Below are 10,909 nucleotides of genomic sequence, written 5' to 3' on the forward strand. Positions count from 1 at the left end.
CTATAGGGGGATGCAAAACCTTTGGCCATAGCTGTACAGTTACATGTCTTTATTTTTGATCCTGTGGATTAACCAGACTTTTGAACTGTGCTTTGTTTTACTGTATGGGAGCTTGGTAAAGCCTGACAAGGTGCATGTCTAGACAAGCACCACTCCGTACTGCATTTTAATGTTGTATAGTTCTGTTCCAAGGTAACCACCCCTTCTCCAGTCTGATAACAGCTGAATAATAGGATTGATCTGTGTATTATCACCAGAAGCGAAGTGAGAACAGAGCTGTAACAAAATACATCTTCTACTGATTGGTATACCCAAGCAGCATTTGGGAGTGATTACGTGGACATAAAATAGGTCCCCTTATCAGGATTTTTAAACCATAGATAACTTATTAAAAAATCAAATCAGACGCTAACATAAAGGCCAGCACATTCCATATAGCTGTTTTTTCACAATACTTTATTGACTTAATTTAACTGTTCTTCTTTACGTGCCTCAACGCAAACTAACAACAGATTCTGACAAACCGCCTAATTATTACCAGTTTACTCAATTCAATGGTCCAAACATTTTCAAACAGTTTATGTGTATGATCTTTTCCTTGCTAATGCAGAGTAAAAGCTAAACAAATCTGCTCTTCTTGTATTGATATGTACAGCCTGTGGTCCCAAGGGCATGGAAGTGAATACAGAAATAAGGAGTGTCTTTTCTTAAGAAATGTCTGGTGTCTGTACCTGTCTTTCGATTCTTTTGAACATTAAGTGACGGCTCAGGGACTTTGGTAAAAATGTCATTGGATATTTTTTTTTCAATTTAACAGTCTGGTTCCTATCTGCAATGCAGTTAGGAAGTCTTGGAAGCAGTTCTGAATGTCAAAGGGAAAGTTAGAGCTGGTGAGCAGTGAAGTTAGGCAGGTAGCAACAGTAGGTCATGGGGAAGAAGATGCTCTGGTGGTCTACTATTGCTGCTTACTTTCATTGCTGTCGGCTAACACATTTTTCCAGCATCTCTATGTGCTGGTCAAGGTAACTGCTACAGGCCAGCTCACATCCAGATCCAGGAAACAAGGGTCACTTATTATTTCAGACTATGGCAATGGTATTTAGTGTCACAGGAAAAAAAAATTTAAAGCTAGGTTTAATAGCAGATATGTCATTGTATAACTGTGGCTAGTGTGCAATAGTCTATAGGTGCTATCAGTCCACTTTGAGATACTTGAGCTGTAACCAAACACAGAAATAGAAGAAATTCACTCGGAATACACAGCAAAAACAGTAGCGATGCAGAAGAGGGTGCGGTTCTGGTAGGTGTAGGAGGTGAAGCTGTCAGCATGCGAGTCCCACAGGCAGCGGCTTGCCACCACAGCGTCCTCGTTGGCTTTCTTGCCCAGCGTCACCACGCACACCAGCTTGTACCGCGGAGGGGTGCTCTTCTTCACCATGTCTTTGATCTCATTGCTGAGATCCTGTGTCAGTTTGGTGCAGAGGGCTGGATCGTAGGAAACCTTTTCAAGCTTAGATTGGAGATACTCTTGCATCAGTGTGGCCACGAGGGTGCTGGAGAATTTTTCTTTGGGTTTAGAGGAAGTGTCAGGGACCTACAAGAATGGAGAAACGTAGTGGATGCTAGTTGGGCTACTTTAGTGAACTATAATAGAACTTAGACAATTACATTAAACTAAGTACAAGAGTGTATTTGGGGTTCAGCAGCTTTTAAATTTTAATGAATGACCAAACTCAAAGCAGGAAATCATCTATAGGCATTTTGAATCACTTGAACTAAAAATAATGTAAATCCACATCACCGTTTTATTGCATTTCACTAAAACACTTCTTGTTCTTCACAAAAAAAAATTAAAAAATCACCTGAAAACTACTTACAGCTGATCGTGAGATGTGTGTGGACTGGAAAGTGTATTAAGAGCAGTACACTATCACTAAACACTACTTGCTTGGATCATTATGACTAACAGCACAACTAACCTGTCTATAGTTGAAGCTAAAGAGATAGATTATCTTCTGTTTTGCAGTTTCTGGTGTTCAAATATTGATACAACTGCGCAATAACTGAACTGCAAGGTTATCTGTTGACGGATGGTGACAGGCTGAACCTGAGCAATCTGATTTATAGTTTACAGTCCCTGCTATGAATATATGATCTTGTTTTCTCTGCTTGTTCAAATATTGATCTGTGTTTATGTTCCTATACTGCTTTCTGGTCCATTGTATTTTCTAAATATACAAAACGCAAAACAGGCATGCAGCAAGCACTCCTAGAAATGTTCCTATGAATGTTTTCCTACCGTTAACAGAGTCTTCACTTGATCTAAACAATGTCAATCTTAATACTGCCTCAGATAATTAAAATGTTTGTACTAAGGTTATAAAAATAAAATCTAAAATAATAGTGTAGTATGTCAAATCCACCACTGTTTAGATCATCTGAATTACCCTGCACTCTGTAAACTTGCCTGTGGTGTGTTTCTATATAATACAATGATGACATATTGAAAAATGATTGTAAATAATCTAGTTACTAGGGCTGTGGGGTTACTGCTGTAAAGAAACATGTTTTCTCTGCTTATAATACACATTGGATTTATAGGAAGGTCATGCCATAGTCCTGTGAAAAAACACACGTTTAGCCATGCACTTTATTTCTCCTAAAATCAGATATGATATCAGAACCCACTCCCATGCAGAAGATTACATTTACCTGGTCATCAATGATAGTGACAGAGTTGCGCAGACGGGCTCCAGTCCCTCTATCTGAGGCTAGTTTCAAAGCAGTGCGTTCCTGATAATCAAAGACAAATACTGTTGTAACAAAGATAAATAAAAACACAGGCTATTGTAATAGTAATAAAGCATAGTAATAAAGCATAGTGAAAGCATGGTAAAACATGTAGAGTAGTGCACTGTATGTTAGCATTGCAAAGCCCAGAGAGGTATTAGAGTAGTGCATGTATGTTAGCTTGCAAAGCCCAGAGAGGCTACAAATATTAAAAAAAAAAAAAAAACATTGGTAAATTACAATGAATGCATAGTATAACTATGGAAAATTATGGGAAAATGATAGTACAGATTCACTGTGGTAAGCTTATCTAAGTGACATTTTGCTTTACTAGCTTGGATCTGAGATAAACATGCATTTAATCACTACTGCAAATAGACAACCCATCGCAGGATCATATCATAATTATACAGCGCCACCACAGTGCTTTGAAATGAAAGAGCAAGATAATGTTACTTTTAGGCCTCTTGTAAATTTCTGTGCGGCTAGTAATCCTTTGAGGCTGATCATCCCATTACTTTGAGATGCATTCTGCAAGGCTTTAGAGGACTTGCGAGCAAGCTGTGGGTTTGAGGGTTTAGCAGCCATAACAGAGTTCTGTAAAAAAAAAAAAAAAAAAAAAAAAAACGAGATAGACACAATCTTGCTTTGTATGCTACAGTACAGATGCTCCAAAATCAAAATTGAATGTTACACTATTAGGGACTCCACATAGGGCTGTAATACTTTGAAGTCACTTGTATAACTTCATAAATACAGAAGCACTGTAGTCAATCATATCATTAAAATGTGTTGCATATTTAACCACATTCCATGTTTTAAAGGGCATGCCAAAGGTGTAACATTTTAAGTAAGTAATCGTGCAGGAGAATCTATTGTCTCAGTCAATTTAAGGATGATTTAGCATTATGCTTATTGGAACGAATGAAAATGCTTTTGTTAGTATCATAAAGTAGTGATTCTGTTGTTAGTATCTGTAAATAGTAAACAAGTTTCTAAGGCATCAGTTTTTTTTGGGGGGGGGGGTTACTTTCTATGCTCTGTAGGCAACTGTTATAGTTTTATGTTATTTCTGGGCTGGCTTTTTATAATTGATAGACACTGTATATGATATTTAATGTACAAATGCATATTATTATTATTATTATTATTATTATTATTATTATTATTATTATTATTATTATTATTATATAAATAATAATAATAATAATAATAATAATAATAATAATAATAATAATAATAATAATAATAATGACATTTCTATAGTTACTTATATATTTTGTTTCCCCAGTACAGAAAAGCCCATGCAGATCACATAAGTAATCCTAAATTACTACATACAATTATACATCGGTGCTTGCCTATCATTTTTACAATTAAATAACTAATGCGTTTGTGAGTCAAAAGTAGCCAGAATGTTACATACCTGCTGTATCTTTCCCCTGAATCCTCTTCATGCACCTGTTTAATTAATAAAGTGGTGCTTTAAATAATTCGATAACACCTGTGTGTAACTCTTGTGACAGCCTGCCACTGCTTCTGGTTGCTACAGCTATGCACTCCTCTTGTTATTCATTTCACTGATCAGTTGCCTTGCAATGCCTCCGTTTTTGTAAACAATTAAAAGCCTGTATTGGTTAAGTCAACAAGGAAACGCACGCATAAATCATACTTGTGGGACCGTTTATTGGCATAGGAAATTAAACCAGTGCTGTATTGAAGAACTGCATTGTTATTTAATTATTGACACGCGTTACCTCTCTTAGCTGTGTCCGATGCTAAAGTCATGCCACATTAGAAATGCCTGAAAATTGATTGCCTGGTCCCATGCCTCCATTCTCCTCTGTGAGTTTAAACAGAAATGAGTTAAATATTAAAATCAGATATGTGTTACGTTTTATTTTATAGAGATATACACACAGTTTACTAGTTAATGGTGCAAACATAGACAGACAAGCGATGCATGTTGAAAAACCATTGTATTCTGCTTATTTTACATGTTTAAGAACAACGAAATGGCTACATTTTCATCAACTGACACATACACTTGTAGCTGTATAGGTACTTTTTAACTACACAAAACAATACTTGTTGAATTTTAATTGAATTAGAAAATGGTTATGCTTTACTACTACTAGTAAAAGTGCTGTCAGACACCAAAATCCTAAAAATGCTACAATGAACACTACAGTATAGTAATCCTATCCACATAAGGAAAACAATATTAGACTTTGTGCATGCATACTTGCCAACATTTGGAAACTGTTCAGCATGGGGGATGACACACAGTAAGCATAGACACAATGAAGCGTTCTTACCTTTGTATACTAGTAAGTTAGTGATCAGCAGATGTGTCAGCTGCACAAAGAGCGTATGCTTTTCACTAACTGTACTATGCAGAATACATTTTTTTTTTGTTGTTTCTATGGGTAAATATCGGGACTTTCTTCCTATGCATCGGGACACGGGACATTTTCTAGGAAATCGGGACTGTCTCGACCATATAAGGACTGTTGGCATGTATGCATTGTCAAAATGTAACGTTCAAAGTTGTGAAGGCAATCTTTGCTCTGGTGTAAAAAACAAAACAGAAAGTCGGCCTTTGGTGGTTAGCCTGAACTTCAGTCATATTTCTCTTTCTCAGGTAATGACATTAATGACTAAAGCAATATGATATGAGTACAGCCTTCTTCTTGAAATGTGATGATATTGAATTAAAAAATAAATAAATCTGCAGTATTTTTAACAACAAACATTGTAAAACCGAATCTATTTTAATGATCTAAACAAGGCTGATTTTAACACTGCTACCGCGCCTCACTTCACAGTAAGTTTAGTAATGCTAACCAGTGTGTCTATAATTGGGTGATTTGAAAGTCTTTGAAACACATGTGTATTTTGAGTTTGATGGCTAATACGTGTATGTTACAGCCCTTACAGGTAATTTTACAAGCCCCCAGTATCCTAATGTCTACCCCAACAATATTAACTGCCACTGGACAATCAGCTTAGCCCCAGGATACAGGATCAAGCTGTTTTTCTCTGACATGGCTTTGGAGGACAGGAACAGCCTGACCGACACTATGATTCTGTGGCTGTTTATGATGGGAGCAGTGACTCGGATCCCTTGCTGGGTAGGTGGTGTGGGGGCGAGCTGTCTCTCCTTCTCTCCAAAGCCAACAAACTCCTCATCGTGCTGAGCAACGCCCGCAACTCTGCAAACAAGGGCTTCTCTGTCACCTACACGGGAGGTGAGTGCCACACAAAATACCTGCATACCTCGATCATACCTAGAAAGGGCAGAGGGGCCATAGCTACAATAGGGCTATTATTCAAGCTGTTATGAGTTTACTATTTTTACATGTTGCAACTTGCATTCATAATGCCATCCAGGGACTAATCATCTATGGATATGTTTACCCAGATCTGCTGGTCAAAGGGTCATCCACAGATTATAGAATATGACAGAAAGCAAGTTTTCACGCTCTTGTTTTAATGAGCTCTTAAATGAAGTGGGTTTTTTTCCATTCTGTAGACAAACCTCTTTCTGATTTATAAGTGTCTTTTTGTTTCAAAATGTTTCAGTGTTAAAGTTAAAGGGAAATTATTTTTGCTATTAGATTCTAGGGATAAAAGTAGTTCCTTTATCTCAACTGTTCTAGATAGCATTTGTTTTTAACTTTTACGTCTCATTTTGGACCATTGCATTTCTGATACGTTGTAATTTGTTTTTTCTCTTTGAAGGCATTCCAATTAATGTGACACAGCATCTCAGGTAAAATCAACATTAAGAACAGCGGTGTTTTGAATGTCTGTTTTTTGGGGAATTTTTTAGAATCCTTACAGTTTGTGTGTATTTACAATTAAAGGGTTTATTTTTTGGTCACAAGGCTGGAGTTTCATGCATTACTATTCCAGTAAATACATAATGCTGAAACACATTTACTTGTCAAATGCATGCTTTATAAACATGGCCCATAATTATAAGGATCTTCAGGCCTCTTTTGCATCATACTCAATTGCTTTGCAGAAAAGAAGAAACACCACAGTGATAGTGAACACCCTCTACATCAGGGCTTCTCAAACTCTGTCCTGGAGATATTTTTACTTCTTTTCAGCTCTTGAACAGTTTGCATGTTTCAAGTTAACTATAACTTTTTATAAGTAACTTGAACTGCAACTGTTTAAGAGCTGAAAACAAGTAAAAAGGTCTAATTAAGCAAATTATTAGTTCAAGCAAGGGTCCAGTTAAGTAATTGAGAGCTCAGTAGGAATGAAAACCAGCAGACACAGGGGGGTCCCCAGGACCGAGTTTGAGAAGCCCTGCTCTACGTTGACTTCTCTGAGGGACACCAGGAGAACAGGCAGCAGTATGAAGTCTTGTGCGACCCCAAACGGAAGAAAACCTCAGTGAATATCATCTCAGGGGGTGACCCCAAAAGGCTGAGAACCTGGTGGAAACACAGCCAGTGGAAACAGACACCTCGGTTTCAGACAGCTGGAAAAAACATGACACCAGCGACATCGTCTTCATCAGTATCTGTGTTCTAGCTGCCTTCTTAATGCTGACAGCTATCACAGGCTTGGTACTGCTTTAAGAAGCAGCCACCAAAGTTAGCCTTTATTTTAAAGTGTTGCTAACAAACACTTGACTTTTTAAAGGAACTCATAAAGATATAAATAGAGCCTCAGAAGTACCCCAAGCAAGCAGCACTTTTAATCTTTTTGACAACTGTAAATAACGTAGTGACATTTGTTGTTATTTCATAATGTGTGTTAATGTCATTTGTCGTAAAAAATATATTAAATCAGGATTGTATTTTCTGTTACACATTATTATAGTTTCATTTCAATAAGTGAACTATAAAAAAAGCACCAGTATATCATTTACATTTGTTGTGGAAACCATTTTCTGTTGCCTGGTCTGAGCAAAATGTACGTATGAACAGTACAGTGCAAATAATTCCTTCAGTTAGTCTGCATTTAAGTACAGTAATATACACCTGCTCGTCTATTGTTGAATGCATGATGAAATAAATGCACTGCAGAATATATGACCCTGATTTTATTCAATATTACACACAGGTTGAGACACAGTAAGTATAGACTGTTGTACATTAATTAATTCACAATCATAAAATATATTCCTGTCCGTCAGATACAGTATATGTGCATTGTAAAGGTTGCAGGTCCCTGATCTATACAACAGTATATCGCTGCAGAACGAAGGCACGCACAGCTTAGCTCTTGCAGGGAGCTCACACAGCATAGTACTGCGTGTGCAACTCATAATTTAGGGTTAGGTTTTACAGTTGGGGTTGGTCTTTGTACGTTTAGCTATTTGACTGGGTAAATGATCTGTAATTTATATTTTCCATCACTTTATTAAGGGAAGAGAGTTGTTACAGGTGGCATCTTAATACAGCGCTTTTTAAATGCAGGTGACATTAGCACATGCTCTTGCACTGAGATGGCCTAATTATGTATTAATCCATTCACAGTTTTTTTTTTTTTTTTTTTTAAACTTATTAACGTTAGATGTGCTACATGAACATGTCGGTAACAACAACTGCGTAGCCAGCACTACCCTGTGTGAGCTGCCTGTGAACGCTCCGCTGTGCCAGTCTGCGTTCTGCAACAATACCTCTCGATCAGTACGCATTCTTCACATTTCATTTAGGGCGCACTGCCACCTACTGGTAATTAATTAACACTACAACTTTATTTTTTATTTCATTGTGCAGGAGCAAAAAAAAAAGTACACTTAAAAACGACAAGCAGTCAAATAGCAGAAGTAATTGCAATTTGCGGAATACGGTCCGGACACACTATTATCATAAAAACACTCAAATGTTAAATAAATACAGTGTAAAACATTGTGGTAAAAAATCCATAATTTATTGTTTTTTTTGCATGAAATTCAATATTAACATTTTTAAAAGAACCTATCTATGCACAGACTGATTTACTCGCCAGCAGAATAAAACTTTACCACAGTAAACCATTGCAAAGGATGAAGAAGTAGACTAAGACAAGAGTATGCATGATTTGCGTCACCATTTGGTTCTTTTACACAAAATATTCAGTTTTAAGGAGTAACAGCAGTTTCTTATGTGTTTAATTTATCACGGTAAAAAAAACAAAACATTACCATCTACATCACAACAACCACAATGCTTTCATATAGTAGTTATAAAATGTGTCAAGGATTTACTGAAAGAATAAAGTCAAGTTCTGAAAAGCCTGCTTTTATGGACATCATTAGTTTTTCCATTTGGTATAACCCAATGACAAACATCAGACTTATTTTTTATGGGTTTTTACAAACTGGTTCACTGGTAGCTTGCTGTCTTTGACCTGTGCCCGGACATCAGGTTTGTGTTTTAAGGCGAAAACTAGCGTTCGTACAGTCCTTCTGTAGGCCCCGTTGATAAGTCGAGAGCATTGGTGGAATACCTCTCTCTCGATGTTTTCAACAAGGGGGTGATCAGCCTGGAAATGAGAAACACAGAATCGCTGTGAGACTCAGTGCACAGAACTTACCTGCAGCTTCTCCTACAACTTCTTTTGATTCAGGAAGTCTGCTTTTACTCCAGTACTTGTTTATGTCTACTTACATGCTTACTTACAGTTTTAGAAATGAACTAGAACTAAACTGATACATTGAGAAGGGCACTGAAGCTAATTAGATTTAAGAGAACCCCAGCAACAGTATTCTTTGAGGCACGTTTCACATGCCAATGTTCAGTACACACACACTTTGCAAGTAACTGCCATGCATTGTTTATTGTGCATTTAAAAAAACAAAAAAAAAAAAAAAAAAAAAAAAAAACAAAAAAGAACCACTGCCAGTATGCTACATACCTCCACTTCCATGGACTCAGACAGCAGCTTTCTAGCATTATTCCTGAGGCTTTCTGTTTGCTGGTCACATCGGACTTCTATCGAGGGCTTATTGGCATTCTCTTCAATGAATGTTTTCCACTGCCTGTAAACTTTACAGGCTAGACTGGCAACTTCAGGATCTGAATGCTTCCGCATCTTGTTTACAGTATGACCTGGAATTTAGGATTTTAGCCAGTTTTGGGAAGAAAGGTGTGATCCAACCACTGTGGTTGATAACACCAAAAGCTATTCACCAGTGCTGTAAAATGCTTTAACAGAATCCAGGGTTGTCTTATTCCAGCAGGGTATATGGTGGTCAAATAAACCGCTAAAATACAGTAATCCTATTCATAACATGGCATTTTATCAAGCCCAAAGCTGCTGTTTAAACTGTTAATGCTTTTCCCTTATAGCACAACTCACAACATGTCTGACAGGTAACATTTACTGTATGTCTAGCACGACCCTTAAAATAAAAGGGCAAACAGCAACAACGTTTTATTTCACTTCTCATTACATCTCACCAATTTGTGTTGATCGCAACACTTCTTTCGATGGTATCTTCTTGTTCAGTTCCGTCAAGGCTAATACAAGGTTTTCCTGTGTTTGGCCAGGTAGTTCCAGCATTGATTTGAATCTTGCTATATCTTCTATCACCACAACTCTCTGAAAAAAAGGTAGAAATACTAGGATATATTATTACAGTTCTTCTGTCGTAACGATGGTTATGTAGGCCTGATCTCCTCTCACCCAATGTTACTAATCTAACTTATATGATGCCCTCCATCCAAACAAAACCAAAAAACGTACCCGCAAAGACTCAATAGTTGCTTGCCTGTAGATTTTTCCTCGAGTCTTCACTTCCTTCTTAGCTTCACCTTTTGACAATCGTACTACAAACTTGTCCATTTTATTTTGAGGGCTATTACTTTTCATACACTGAATTGTTGCTCACTCCCGTCTCTCTGTGATGACTTTTATGTTCGAAGACACATTATTCAGATTCAATCGCATTGGATGCTGCTGACACTGTATCTACTGCTGGGCTGACTGTGCAATTATTACACTAATTCCGTAACGTTTTAGGAACAAAGAGCAGCTATAAACAACATTCTCGTTATCAATTCGGGATCCTATTTCTCCATAAACACCCTGGCGCCAAGGTGAAACAGAGCCACAAGCGCTGTCGTTTGTTTTTCACTGCTTCGGCACATTGAGCATTTATTTTCTCGCG

At 37.3% G+C, this 10,909-nt stretch overlaps 1 protein-coding gene across 2 annotated transcripts; it reads right to left on the reverse strand.

The window, feature by feature from the left end:
• Positions 1–435: 435 nt before the first annotated feature.
• Positions 436–10,905, reverse strand: tceanc2 (transcription elongation factor A (SII) N-terminal and central domain containing 2). Of its 2 annotated transcripts, XM_041270304.1 has the most exons (6): positions 10,200–10,276; positions 4,548–4,633; positions 4,217–4,251; positions 3,247–3,387; positions 2,713–2,793; positions 436–1,594 (listed from the first exon to the last, which is right to left on the reverse strand). In XM_041270304.1, the coding sequence occupies exons 4-6, from the start codon at positions 3,376–3,378 to the stop codon at positions 1,247–1,249; spliced, it is 561 nt and encodes a 186-aa protein (XP_041126238.1). In that variant the 5' UTR covers positions 3,379–3,387; positions 4,217–4,251; positions 4,548–4,633; positions 10,200–10,276; the 3' UTR covers positions 436–1,246. The 2 variants fall into 2 exon arrangements, with proteins under 2 accessions (XP_041126238.1, XP_041126237.1); XM_041270303.1 differs by lacking the exons at positions 436–1,594; positions 2,713–2,793; positions 3,247–3,387; positions 4,217–4,251; positions 4,548–4,633 and adding exons at positions 7,638–9,282; positions 9,655–9,848; positions 10,486–10,905 and having other exon boundaries at positions 10,200–10,341.
• Positions 10,906–10,909: the final 4 nt, after the last annotated feature.

This window comes from Polyodon spathula, chromosome 14 (assembly GCF_017654505.1).
Source record: "Polyodon spathula isolate WHYD16114869_AA chromosome 14, ASM1765450v1, whole genome shotgun sequence".
Lineage (NCBI taxonomy): Eukaryota > Metazoa > Chordata > Actinopteri > Acipenseriformes > Polyodontidae > Polyodon > Polyodon spathula.